The 14,264-nt window shown below is 39.7% G+C and overlaps 1 protein-coding gene across 1 annotated transcript; it reads right to left on the bottom strand.

Moving 5' to 3' along the window:
* Positions 1-3,840: 3,840 nt before the first annotated feature.
* fam8a1a (family with sequence similarity 8 member A1a) lies at positions 3,841-7,722 on the bottom strand. Its single transcript, XM_044336693.1, has 5 exons — positions 7,019-7,722; positions 6,578-6,698; positions 6,128-6,251; positions 5,114-5,253; positions 3,841-4,963 (listed from the first exon to the last, which is right to left on the bottom strand). The coding sequence occupies exons 1-5, from the start codon at positions 7,422-7,424 to the stop codon at positions 4,819-4,821; spliced, it is 936 nt and encodes a 311-aa protein (XP_044192628.1). The 5' UTR covers positions 7,425-7,722; the 3' UTR covers positions 3,841-4,818.
* Between the last annotated feature and the right edge of the window lie 6,542 nt (positions 7,723-14,264).

Raw genomic sequence — 14,264 nt, 5'->3', positions numbered from 1 at the left:
TATTAGAGCCACTCGAGGCGTAATTATTGCTAAGCCTCTCTCAGTTCCCTGGCACAAAGAACAACTCATGACTCTCAGCACAAAAACTTGCTACTGAAGGACAAAATGCTGTGATGAACTTTTAAAATCATGCACAATGGCTGACAAAATGTTTGGATAGTTTTTTCCATGCGCAGAGATTATACAACAGAAAGCTCATTTTCTCACTGCCTCAAAGCCATTTAAGGACTTTTATATTTTTTTACTCACATGTAAGTTCTACAAGCTGGAAATTTATGGAAGATGTAACACATTTATAATTCACAGTTCATTTGCATATATTCTACCACTTCACGCTGCAGACCACACATGAGTGTAGGTGCAAGCTACAACAAGATTTGCTGAGCCTTGAAGGCCAAATTTAGATGAAGGAAATATACAGTTGAGGAAAGCAAGGTAAACCACAGCTGCCATGACAGCAACATGGCGCACAAACAGCTCAAAAGAAAGACATTAAAACCCTGAGCGAGAGAAAAGTGTTAAATGGTGGCAGTGATTTGTGTCTTTTGATTCATTTGTGTGCATGTTGGAGTGTGAAAGTTGGCAAGAGACTGGTGATGATTACTAATTCATAAGGATTAATGGTTGCTATTTAAAAACTTACCATTCTGAGGAGAGCCGCAAACGAACGTCGTGTCTTCCTACTGGGACCATGAGACAAAATATGCCCCTGGCTAATCTCACATGAACACAGTTCATAAAAATTCAGCTGTACAGCAATTTGCTAGTGGAAATCAAAAAATGTGTGTAAGTAAAGTTAGGTATTAGTTCATTTTACCTTCACAAATTGCTTGCTTGTCATACAGGTAAGCCTATGAATTATTTTACACCTTCAATCAAAAACATGCAGTAGGCATAAACTTCCCATGACATTGTATTATTATGAAAAAATAGCACTGTCCAACCATGCAATACTACTGTATGTGCACAATATCAACACTAAACCCTGCATTCATAGAATTTTTGGGCTGGTTAGGGGGTAACAAGTTGAACAAGGTATAATCATAACAGTGACATCTTATCACCTTATAAAGTTGATATGGCAAATGTGTTTTCATTAATTTGGAGTCATGTTTCTGGCGTCCTGAAGTCCAATATTCACTTTCCTTTAAGTCCTGTTTGGTATCCACCAACTCCTAGGAGAAATATTTGGCTCTTTAGCTGCTAAATGCTCCACTACCAACTAATCGCTAACTTTGTCTGTTCTCTGTTTGATGCTGAGCAGGGAGCATACAGTGGGTTTATCAGAACTTTTTTGCTGAAAATAGCTGCCAGTTGCAAAAAAAATTGGGAAATTAGGTTGATGAGAGTGGTGAGACTGAACCAAAACAGTGAAGTTGCTCACTGTAAAATCAGAGTTGGGTGATAATTCCCCCTAAATACCCCTTTTACATTACACACAATCATTTGACTCATCGTTAATATAAAAATATTGATTACTGCAGTTTTAAACTTAAATGCACTGTATAAATTGAATGGAACCACAACAGAAAACACAAAATTAACAACTTTAAATGCACCAAAGCAATATTTGTACCAAAAGTACATTGTTTAACAGTAACATAATGGTCCACGGTAACAAAGAAAACACATCCTTTCAACACTATGGTACTGTACTGTATGGTACCATGGTACTTTTTTTGCAAGGGTTGTGCTGAGATGGCTGTGGGTGTTTTTCATGGAGTTACTGATAATATGTGGTGTACTTCAAGTCACCTAGAGGAGCCTGGAGTACATAAAACATCTTCTGCAAGTCCAATTCCACATGGCAGAGAGGAGATGAAGAAGATTCAATATGTATAAGCACTTGTTATCTCACCACAGGAATTATTCGGGGAGAGCCATATCCTTGCACCAAGACACAATCATAAAGTATTCCTTTTCTGCAGCCGACCTCACTGCAAGAGCTCGTAATTGACTAAACCCCGCAGTCAACAGGCCTGTTTGGCATGTAATTAAAAATGTTGCCTTGTATGACCTGTGGCCTTGTGATTTCTCTCACTGATATTTTCCCTTCAGTAATGAGCTTGCAGATGTCAGCAACCCAAAGATGACTGCAGATGTCACAGAGGAAAAGCAAATATTGTCTGAGGATTAACAGGAAAGTCTGTCACCAAAGTGTTTACATCATTACTTGCTCAGCAGTCATATTTGAGATATACCCGACAAGACAGCAGAGGACAGTAACTGTGAAGTGACAGACAGGAGGAAGGGTGTGAAGAAAGGTACAGCATGTGCTCTACTTTTTGGATTGCCTCACTTATGATAAAAGTTATAGATTTGTCAGTTACAGAGATTCCACTTTTGACAATTCAACAAAGATTATGTGCAAAAGCCAACATGCTGTAATTACAGTCTATTTCCATCTATTGTATCTGGGCCACAAAACGTGTTCAATTGTGTTGTCTAATGTCACCCCCAAGTGGCGACAAGTGTTGCAGCAACTGTGGAAAACAATCTTTCTAGATTTCACCTCATGTAACATGAAGACAACAGGATGTAATGTACCATGAAACTGATACTACTACTACAGATTGAATGGCAAACATCCTGATGGTGGAGTTTGGTTAGTTTGAATAACTTTTGTACTTTCTGATTGTTAGTTGGTCTGTACTTTTGTTTAAAGAGGCCTTCATGGTGAAAGCCAAATATTGACATTAAGGTGCATACCACGTGTCTGTTGTACCAGAGCGTGTAATGTCCTTTACGGTCTTTAAGTAAAAACTAATCCCTCTAATCCTGTATTTCTACATTACAATAACCCTGTCACCCACGTTCTCAAGCATGAGACAAAGAAAATTGATTTTTTAAAGTCTTCTGAAAATCCTCCGTCAATTATGTGAACTTTTTTTGATAAATCAGCCCTTTTTGACTGTCTGAACTCTGAAACTGCTTCACTTCAGTCCCACACTTGATTATGGACTCTTCTTTTACCTGCTTTTATGTTTTAAACATATTCAGCAGTTAAGCATCTTTCACATTTTCTCTGTGCGCAGCAGCAACCCTTAGTGTCACTCCTGAGAGCTGTTCAGAACAAAGCTTTTAAGAAACATGCTCACTCATTAATGATGCAGCATCCCCTTTGGACCAATCAAGGACACCAATTAAAGTTCCGCTTAAGTGAAGGGATGAACGTGTTTAAAAGAGAAAGCAGGGGACACTTGTATGAATTGTTTTATTTAATCTCTACAGCTGCCTCCTTTGGGTTATCACTGTCATTTTGTAAATGCCAGATGAGCCGCTAGTAGTTTCATTTAGGTTTCATCAAAAACCGTTCAAGTAAAATTAGATATATTACGTGGGGAAAAAAAGAAAGGACTTAAATCTAATTAGGGGATCTATGAGCATAATCTTGTTTTGTCAAAATTGTTTTTATTTCAAATTTGGACATGGACATTAGGAATCATGACAGCTTCAACATTTTGCATGAATTCATGTACTAGTATACAACAGCATCCAACATTCATCTGGTTATGATAAATACTAATCTAGTGGACAACCCATGAGTTGTCTTGAAATGATGAGATGAAATGATTTCAGAGCTGCTACTGAAATAGTTAACCTTTACTATCAGTACTCTTTTGTCAACTTTCCTGATAACCTTGTCTATGCTTTTGTGTTTTCAACTCTGCTGTTTGACACCATCTGTGTTGATGAGGTTATATGTAAGAACTCAGAGTTAAAGACCAAGGTATTGAGTAGCATTATATTAAAAAAAAAGAATCTAATCAATAGTAGTTTTTTAGTAAACTCTTAACTTGACTGTTAAATCAACATGAAGAAGAACAAGAAGACAAGAACTTTTCATTGTGCTTAAAAGTAAAAATCTGACATGAGCAGTGGCATTAAATGATACATTTGAGTCAGTTTTTTTATGCTAAACAGTTGCCCTGAGTCACAAGAATTACAAGTCAAAAGACAAAAAAATATGAGCAGAAAATTCATAAACACAATTTCCTGTGTTCGTACCTCATATTGTTACAGTTCACCATGGCAGAGAGATATATCGAAACAATACTTCTTAATCAAAATATCCATAGGCACAAAGAATAGATATGAATAAGCCTGGCATGAATTTTCTTTAGTCTGAGTGCTTCTGAAAAATCACAATGTAACACAAAAAGCATTAGTAAACCAAACATTTGATTCACCAGTATAGGTCCTAATCATTTAAAACCCTACTTTAAAGCCCATATGTGTAGATTTGTTATGTGCTTTTGATGGCATTAGATTCTGTTTGTAGAAAAATTAACCAGACTCTGTCAAAGTGCCTTGCTGGTGTATTGCTGTGTGGGACAGTGTCCTTTTTCTTACCATGACTACGAGTGGGCAAAATTATATATTTTTAAATCCTACACATAGGGGATTTAAGCTTTACAAAAACAATATAACATAGCATACATATTAAGTCTCCGGGTAACATCGGACAGCACCATTTTCAGCTTAACATACTTTGCGATTATCAAAAATCACAATACTTAAGAGGGTTTTCTGTTGGTTCAGTGGTTTAAAACAAATACCTTACACTCAAAGATGTAAGGTCTTTTAATTCCACCATACCCGGCCTAAATCTGTACTGTATGCATCCCATTTTAAAGTGCAATTCAAGCCCAAGTTTGATTCTGTGAAGAAATGGGCCAACTCATTGCTGTTTTCAAAGCTTTTTCATTTGTGACTGATTCGAGTTGAATTTTTTTTTGGATACTCAGCACCCATAAACCTGCCACGCTTCGTCATTCCCCCTGCAAAGTACAAGAGAGTCTGCTTCTGGAGAAGAGGCTATCTGCCCCCTCTGCGTTGGACAACAATGGTCCCTGCCACAATGTCATACACAGTCCTGTTGTGCTGGAAGAAGAGCAGAGTGATGAAGACGGGAAAAAGGAAGGCGATGGAGAAGTTCTTATTCAGTGCCCGCACAGCAGAGCTGTGACAGTCAAGACAAAAGAGACAAGACCAAGACATTTTATATCGTCATTAATTAAAACATATGTCCACAAAATGTTCCACTATAGAGTAGAATTATCTATATACAGCTCACACATATGTCATAAAAAAAGTTTCTGTGATCACTCACGCGGAGAGGGAGACGTTTGATGCCGGGACCACAAGGACACGGTTGGGTCGGACCAAAGTGGACGTGTCACATGTCACCACCCGCAGGCCAAGCAGGAATTTCCCTGGTGTGGCGCCACCAGCACCCCAGATACAGATGGTCTGATTGGACAAGAGGAACAAACTAACAACCCGGTACTCTCCTGACCATGGTAGTATAATACACTGTAGACTAGTTAAAGGCAGAACTTAATAATGATACCACACTCACACATGAAGCAGTAAAAAGCCAATTAATTCTCAGTTTAGACAAACAAGGTCAAAACCATGGAAGGAAACATGCCAGATGGCATTAGTCTCAGCGGAGGAGCCTGTATGTCACTGTGCTGGTTCCCACCTGGGAAAACAAGCCACTAATGCAGAAGGAGAACAAGAGACCTGACATATGACTTCATCTCAGGCAACTATGAATGCAACGTTGCATCAGTGTCCTCTATGGGACACAATGTTGTGTTGTAGAAGAACTCTGACTCTGTCTGATTCATTTTACAAGACCATAAGGCACTGAGGCAGTTTCTAGTAAATGTGACTGAACAAACGGGGGAATGTTGTTTCAATTCTGTATTTTGAGTGAGGAAGCTGCTGTTTTTACCCACAAATCTTTTCAACACCCACAATTACTACCAATAGGCTAAACAAATATTAATAAACGCTGTAAGGCAGTATATCAGTATTTATTAATTATCATCTAATTGTTGGAACATATAAGGCTAATTCTGCAAGCTAAAAAGTACAAGTTCAGCTTATTTATTGCTATATTTATTATCAATGTGATAAACATTAACTACATACTTGACATGTGGGTTTTCTCCATCACTAAATACATACTGTAATGTACATTTACATATCCTCGGTGTAGCAGAAGAATGTCTTCTTAGTTCTTTTCATCAACACATTTTTTTCTCACATTGGTCAGCCATAATAAAGTCATACTGTATATATTGCCATTATCATGACAGTGCTAAATTTGACCCACCTCATACACACATACTAGCACCCTGTAGACCAGAGCCACAGCCATCATCTTCTGCAGGTCCTCCATGGATGTGTTCTCATCGATCTCCTCCACGATGAAGTGGGTTATGAATTTGGCAATGTCCCTTTAAAGAGGAGAGACAGTATGCCTGTGTGAAGATGAATCTGGGGAATGATGAAATAACTTGGCATTAAAGCTATGATGCAAAGGTCTTGCAAATTGCCTCTTTTGCATAACTGACCCACAGCTACACCTGTGGCAGGAGAGCCTGAGGAAAACTGTGATGGGTGCTGAGAATGTCGCATATTACAATTCAGAAATACAATGTTTAATAACCTAAGTAGTTGATTTCAATTCCCTAATTCAGGCTCTGATTGTCTTTTCTTGTGTTTTATTCCTTTTAGTTTTAAAGTTCTGTTTCTCTGAAGACTGTGTAATAGCTTCACTCACTTCATCCCACTCAGATGCATGATCCACAGCACGATGGTGGCCTTCACACAAAACAAGATGACGAAGTCCACTGTCTCGGCAAGGAACCTCTGGAGAGGAGAGGGGATGGTGTACTCCCGTCCTATGAAACAGATGAAGAGACAAGTGCACCCAGTATGCCTTTTTTTCCCAAATTAGATACTTCTCCACAGTACTCTGGATGAGTTGTAACCTGAAATTACCTTGATTTTTATTGACTTACTACTGTAGTTCAGCTGAAAGTTATCAGATGACCAAAAGAGACCTTGTAAAGACTCTAAGCATATAAGCTTGTTTTCTCCAAGCCATATAAGCCTGCTTCCCATCAGACTCATGACCAAGCTTATACACAAGTGAGTCCACACATCACTGTAGGCTGAATGGCATTTTGGATAAAGGAGGCCTTATAATACTGAGCCTTACCTGGCTGAGGTGGATTCCCATTCTGATGCGGGGCTGTCCGGGCATCAGTAGCTGGAGTGCTCTGGTGCGTCTGGGCGCCCCCCGGATGAGGGAAGGGTGCAGGGAAACTGAAAGGATACGGTTGGCTGTACCAGTTCCGTGAGTCGAAAACGTGCTGCCCAGCCCCGGAGGTGGAGTCAGGTGAACCCGGTGTCTGAGCGCTTGTCCCCGGCGGAGGGAAACCACAAGGAGGAGGAAAAGGGAAAGCTGACAGAGCCATCCAGCTCTGCCAGCCGGCATTTCCCCAGTAATACTGCCACATCCACTGCTGCAACTTCGCGCAGTATTCCGTGGTTGCGGTGCTCTGAGGCTGTTTAGCATCAGTTTCAGGGCAACGACGGTTGTCACTTGTTGTGGTCGCGACCATGTCTGACCCACTTCACTGGCTTTCTCTAATTTAACAGGTAAATCTGGTTTAAATGTCTTTACGTCTTCAGGTAATCCCTCTTTCGTGCGTTTATTAGCTCTCTGTTGGTTTGAAGTACAGCAGCGCTAGCTAAGTGTGTTTGTAAATAGAGGGATTTCCGGGACCGCTCAACGTTACTTCCCACAGTGGTAACGTTATCTTTGTATAATATTTCGGCAATTTCATTGATATATTAATTTATAATGTAGAATCAATATTCATACCTTATCTGAGGTGAACATTTCCGTAACACACCATTATGTTGTAGAAAAGACTAATAACAATCCCCCCTCTGTCGTTAATGGTATGATCCATTTAAAGGCGTATTCAACCGGTTCATCATCAGGACCATGTATCACCCGCTCATGTTGTAGTAATAAAGGATATATTACATATTTGTAAAAGGTTAATCACATATCTCACTTTCTTAAGTGTGGGTGAAATAAATGTGAGCATTTGGGGCGCTTTCAATTACCTTATAAAGGTTGGTCTAACTTATACACATACACTCATTTTCACAATGCCATCACTTAACTGTGGATTGTTTTTGTGTAATTATAGAGCAGAAATATACAACTAATACAGTATATCAGGTTCTACAGGTTCCACATATCGTATCCAGTATAAACTATTCACATGAATGTTGTTAAGATTGTTTGATCTGTATCAAACTGAGGGGGAATTTATTATTAGCTCAATAACACTAGTAACTTTTTAGTGTGACAAGTAACTGACTAACTTCCTCTCACAAGATGTAGTGTTTTGTTTATTTATTACAGTGAATGACTCTGCACTCAGTCTCATATTTCTATGACAAAAAGTTGTCATAGAAGATAAATGTCCTTCCTCTTGGTCCTAATTCAAACGACACAACTTTTCAGATTGCGCCACAAGAGAGCAGCAGAGGTCTGTTGAGCCAGGTTAATAACGCTTTTAATAAAACTGTCAGAATCATCTCTACTTTTCCTATTAATTATATATACTAATAATTAATTGTTATTATATTATATGATACAATGATATGAGCTCATGTACACAAATGACAGAACATCTAGCTGCTTTTTATCTTTTTTTATTGTGTTTGTTCTAGGTCAGGAACATAATATACAGTACTGTGCATAAGTTCTAGGCATTACAAGTAAAGTGAGGATGCTTTCAAAAATAATGCTGTGAATAGATTTTATTTATCAGTTAACTTCATACAAAGTTCAGTAAACAGAAGAAACCTAAATTAAATCAATATTTAGTGTGAGCACGCTTTGTCTTTAAAACCAATTCTCAACAAACTGGCACACTGTTCTTCAAGGTCCTTGGCAGGCAGGTCGTTCCAAGCATCTTGGAGAACTTGCCACAGTTCTTCTGTGGATTTAAGCAGCTCAGTTGCTTCTGTCTCTTCATATAATCCCGGACTGACTCAATGATGTCGAGATCAGGGCTCTTTGGGGGCCATACCATGTGTTGTAGGACTCCTTGTTCTTCTTGACACTGATAATAGTTCTTTATGCCTCTGTCTGTATGTTTGAGATCATTGTCATGCTGCAGAATTAAATTGGAACTGATCAGACGCCCCCCTGATGATACTGCATCATGGATAAGAGTCTAAACATCAAAAGTGCCTAGAACATTTGCACAGTACTGTAAATATTTTTGTGCACATGTCAATATGAAACAATACTCAGCTCTGCCTAGAGTTTTTGGATGTTTAGATGTACATCACTGGGGGCGAGAGGTGTGAGTTTTGGCCTACAGCCACATTCATGGATCCCAAAACATCTGAGTTCAGTGACAAATCAATGGTTTGACATAGAGGCCAACAAGGTCAAAAACTCAAAACTCTATAAAAGCCACTGTGGAAATGGCCCTGATTCAAAAAACTTGCTGGCCAGTCAGCTGATGGAAAGCTATGTTTTGCTCGGTCTCTCGCTCTGTCTCTCTCTCTCTCTCTCTCTCTCTCTCTCTCTCTCTGTATCTCTGTATCTCTCTGTCTCTCTCTCTCTTTCACACACACGGTCTTTTTTTTTAATGTCCCTTTTTTCCTCTGACCCCACTTTCTCATTGATATCTCCCACCCTCTCCACTATCCCACCTCTTCTCTTGCTTCTCTCTCTTTCTGTCTTTCTCTAAATGTACTCCCCCTCCTCTCTGATTAAAGGGGCGAGGGGGGTAAATAGGGGGGTTGTATTTGCTGACTGGGCTGGCCCGGCTCTGTGGGTTAGGTGTTAGGTCTGCCAGTTCTAAATGATTGTGCCTGGCCCAGTGAATGGAGCCAGTGAGGCGGATGCCAATCCGACCGCAATGAGCGTTATCCCTGTCGACAGAGGCCATACGATGACTGTGCCCGAAAGTAATCGCGCCCAAATAAAAGCTGTGTCCGGCAAACGCTGACCCCCATAGAACCCAACAACCTGGAGGGATTACTGCTGTAGAGGTGTGTGTGTTTGTATGTGCGTGTGTGTGTCAGTCTATGGGTGAGTGAGTGTGTATGCTGGAAAAGGGGTGAGTGAAAGGGGAGTTGGGTACTGTACTGGTGGTTGGAGGGCATGTATCACCCAGAAGTGGAAAGTAACTAAGTACATCCACTCAAGTTGGAAATACTGTACTTTTCATTTCATTTCCATTACATCTTATGATCTTATGGTTGTATAGAATATGCAAAACGTATGATAAACTCAGTAAATATGATGCATTATCAATGTTTCAACCAGCAGATGTGACAGATAAATATATTGGCTTCAAATGAGTTTACATAAAAAGAAAATGTTTCTGTCTAATGGCAGTATTAAGTTAACAGGCAGGCATTAATGCAACAAAAATATGACAGTAATCTGTACTCATTCTGTTATGATACTTTCATTATTGCTTTATAAGTCTGCTCTATAAGTGCCGATCATTGATATAATATGGTTTGGAATAATAGCAAATAAAAGCAATATTAGGCAAACATTAAATGCCGCATAACTGTGAGATAGGAGTATGTTAAGCAAATATTGAATATACTGTCACATCGACAGACCTCACAGTGTGTACCTGAGTGGCTGAAATCACAACTAATCTAATCTATCTTTACCTCCTTTTGAGTCAACACAGGTTAACAGTTCAGCGAACATCATGTAATACAGTGTAAGTAGTGCAGAAGTTTTTTTTTTTCCGAAACCTTTGAATACAGAATATGTCTGTGCCCCAACTGGACACTTTCATGTGTCATTTTAAGCCTAATGTTACACAAGAGCAGCACTTGAGCCACTCAGCTGCAACTCTGTTTGGCCCAAGGCACATCACACTCTGGTCGGATCAAGTGCTATTCTATTCTTCTGTGACTTCCTATGTCGGCCAGTAGTAGCTTATTGCAGCTATATCATGTTGGCCGATAAGTAACAAGAAATCACAATACAGAAATGGCAAACTAGGTTTTTGGTCATTTAGAGATAATGTTAACATTACATAGCTTGTCCACCAGAGAGCACTGACCAAAAGAAAAAACAAATCTACAAAAAAATCTCTAAAAAAACATCGATGTAAGTATCGGCCTCAAAAATCAGTCTTGCTATAGAGAAAACCATGACTTTTTCATCTGAAAATACATTGTAATGTGACCAATACATGCTTCATTTTTTGCACTAACTGCACAGAGTACATGTTATTTTCTGCCAAGGTTTCACACTATTGCTCGGTCCATCGCCCCCAGGTATTGCCCCTTTTTCATTTTCGCCTCTGTATACCACTGAGTGTGAGACAGAACATAAGGGTGGGCGACGTGTTCACCAGCTTAATAGGTTCACACAGTTTGCAAAGGTCTTGTGAAAAAGGTTGCTGTGTCTGTACAGGATGTGTGCCATGCTCCCAGACATACACCAAGAGAACAAGGTCACCAAATAATCCCAATGGCTCAGAAACGCACTTTATGGACTCAGTTTACTGTGTATTTAGTCTTAATGTGTATTTTTTTTTCCAAGATTCAGTCCTTGAATAAAAAAAAGTTAGCTTTTTTTAAGGGATGTGATAGACGAACACGACAAACATCTGTTGGCCTTCCCTCCATGTAGGATATTTAACATGCAAAAAGGAGGTTAGCAGGCATTAGCTTGATTATGTTAAGGGGCTTAAATCAAGTAACCTATTTAATGTATTAATTAGTAAGCTTTAGAGGTGCTGGTAGGCTGATTTTGTTACCTTAGGGCAGAGCCAGGCTAGCTGTTTCCCATATGATTCCAGTCTCTAAGCTGGCTAAGCTAACCAGCTAACTCTCTGCAAGACAGGAAATAAGCACATTTCACAAAAGGTCAAACAATTCCTTAAAATATAAATATTGGGGGGTTTATTGGAAATGTTTTAATATTGAAAATCTTCAACAAATGAACGCGCTGCTTATCAACAACTTCAGAAAAAGATAATTTAGGGAGAGAATTCTTTTAGGAGAGTTTTCCTACTTTCAACTTTGATCCAACTGTCTGGATTTGCATTATACAACTAGCAGACATGAAATCTTAAATCAAGTATTTGCCTTTTGGCAGGCTGACTATCAGAGCTGACTATTTACTGTGTTGATGAATGAGTGACTCCCACAGTCATGTGGAATTTAGCCACAGTTTACATAAAGGTCCCATAGATAAGAGCACATCACTGGTCTTAGCCAACAGTGACCTTTAACCCTTTACAAAAAGAAGTAACTCTTGGATCCCCAAATGTATAATTCAGATAAGTGTGTCAGAGAGCACAGTGGGAAATATTCCACTTGCTCATGTGGGAACTCAAGATTTAGGTTTCTGCAGATTTGGCTTTATTCTGGCATGTTGCCTTGCACGACCATGCACTGGTTTAAGCTATTAGTCCACACAAAGGTTAGAGCGCACTGAGTCAGCCCAGTCAGAATGTGTCTAGTGGGTCGCAGGTTAAAGAAATGAACAAAGCATTCGTCAGGCGTCCAGAGAATGTGGGGAAAGGGGTCACTGACTTCCTGTTTTGGAGTAGGTGTAGGGAGGGGGAGGTTGTCATGTGATTTATCTATAAATTACTCAAACGGTTTCTGCGATGGTCTAAATCCATGAACGGGCAGGAAAATATTTTATATTCCAGATGTCTGTGACTTTGGTACGTTATGTCAAGTAATTCTTTACAGTCTCAAATAGGATTAATTTCTGTCATTCGTTGATTTCATGCAGAGATGAAAGAGTCTTTCCTTCACTGCGTGTTGCACTTGTAACTTTTCAAATCAGTTCCCTTCATCAAAGTAACAAGGTTGTAGTAATAAAAATGGATTTATACAGTTGAAGCTCAGAAAATGTATGGCTGAAGAGGAAAAACTGCTTCGCTGAGATGGCAGAGGGAAGTCCTTGCTACCTTTGGCCCAGAGAAGAGAAAAATCCCTCTTGAGATTTTGTTGCTTTGTCTTATACGTGTAACAGTGAGAACCCATTAAGTGAATTATGTCTGCTTCCCTGGAGCCCTGACAGGAACACCCAAGGGGAGAATGGGTTATGAGTGCACAACTGCTCTCCCACCGGCTCCTGCTTCAAGCAAATTCCCGTCCTCCTCCTCCTCCTCCTCCTCCTCACCTAATTCTCTTTATTTCCTGCACCTTAACGTCTCAGCACCTTTCCCCTAGTGTTGGCACACTGTGGTAAGGAGGTAACAGGGCTGTTCATGTAGAAATACCAGTCCTCCCTTCCTTAAAAACTCACTTTCTTTCCCTTATTATGTACAAAATGTTTTACCTTTCCTTCTTTTTGCCTACGCCTATAATTACTTTGAGGTCAAATATTTGCACCAAAGCCCTGAAGAACTTTGTATATAGCAGTCATCTTATTGCTTTTACTATTATTTACTTATGCCATAGTAGCAAAGCTTTTTCAGATATACCCAATATTGTATTGGCTGAAAACAGTACTCATAACATAGGCTGAACTCTTTTTTCATCAATGATCTTTATTCTACCATTTCCTCAGCTCCTAGAGTGACAAGTTCTTTTAAAGAACTGTTTCACACACTTTGCAGTCCAAATGATGAGAGACTCTCATCTCTAAAATCATTTTAAACTCCATCTCCACCATCACCCTCTCCTCTTGTCTCGCACTGGTGTCAAGATGCTGACTTGAAGTCATGTGCCTCACTCTCCTTTCTGCTTTTTTCCCTCTTCAAAAGTGCCTGACAAGACAAAGAGCTAACAAAAGAGTTGACCCACAGAGGGTGCTTGTTTGTTTAACGTGCAGCTGTGCATTGCAGGGATGGCAGCTGAGTGCTTTCCCAGTGAGTTTCACACGGGCGTCGACTCAAACAGCTGTAAACCCACAGACCTCAGGTTTATAGTTATACAGTTAATCAAGAAATACTTCCCTGTCCTGTAAGTACATTAGCAAATAGTTTTGGCTGCTTCATAGCTTTTGTGGCTATGTGTTGTTAGAGTGTTCCTGTACAATACAGCACACATAGTAGCATCATTGTCACTTTGGAATTAGAGGTTACATCAAAGCTATAAAATAATAATATAATCAACTCTGTTCAGAGCAGATTGAGTTTTGTTCAAGTTTAATTAATCTCACTTGAAGAGCTCAGAGGTTTGCTGTTTGAGTTTATATTGCTGAAAGGTCTGACTACAAGCCACTTGGAGAAAGGTCAGCTTGCGACTAATGCCTTCCGTTTTCCTCCTGCCTATCACAGGCTGCGGTTATCTCTTCAGTGCATTGTGAGGAAGTGCCTGTCTCAGACCGACTGTCCATCAGGCCAACTTTCCTGGTGGCCTATTGTTTATTGCTAAAGGTTTCCTGAGTCCAGTCCCAAACTGTCCTTACTGTATTGTACTGCACT

Source organism: Thunnus albacares, chromosome 19 (genome assembly GCF_914725855.1).
Source record: "Thunnus albacares chromosome 19, fThuAlb1.1, whole genome shotgun sequence".
In the NCBI taxonomy this organism is placed as follows: Eukaryota; Metazoa; Chordata; class Actinopteri; order Scombriformes; family Scombridae; genus Thunnus; species Thunnus albacares.
The sequence above is the reverse complement of the archived record's forward strand: the minus strand, read 5'-3'. Positions and strand labels throughout refer to the sequence as shown.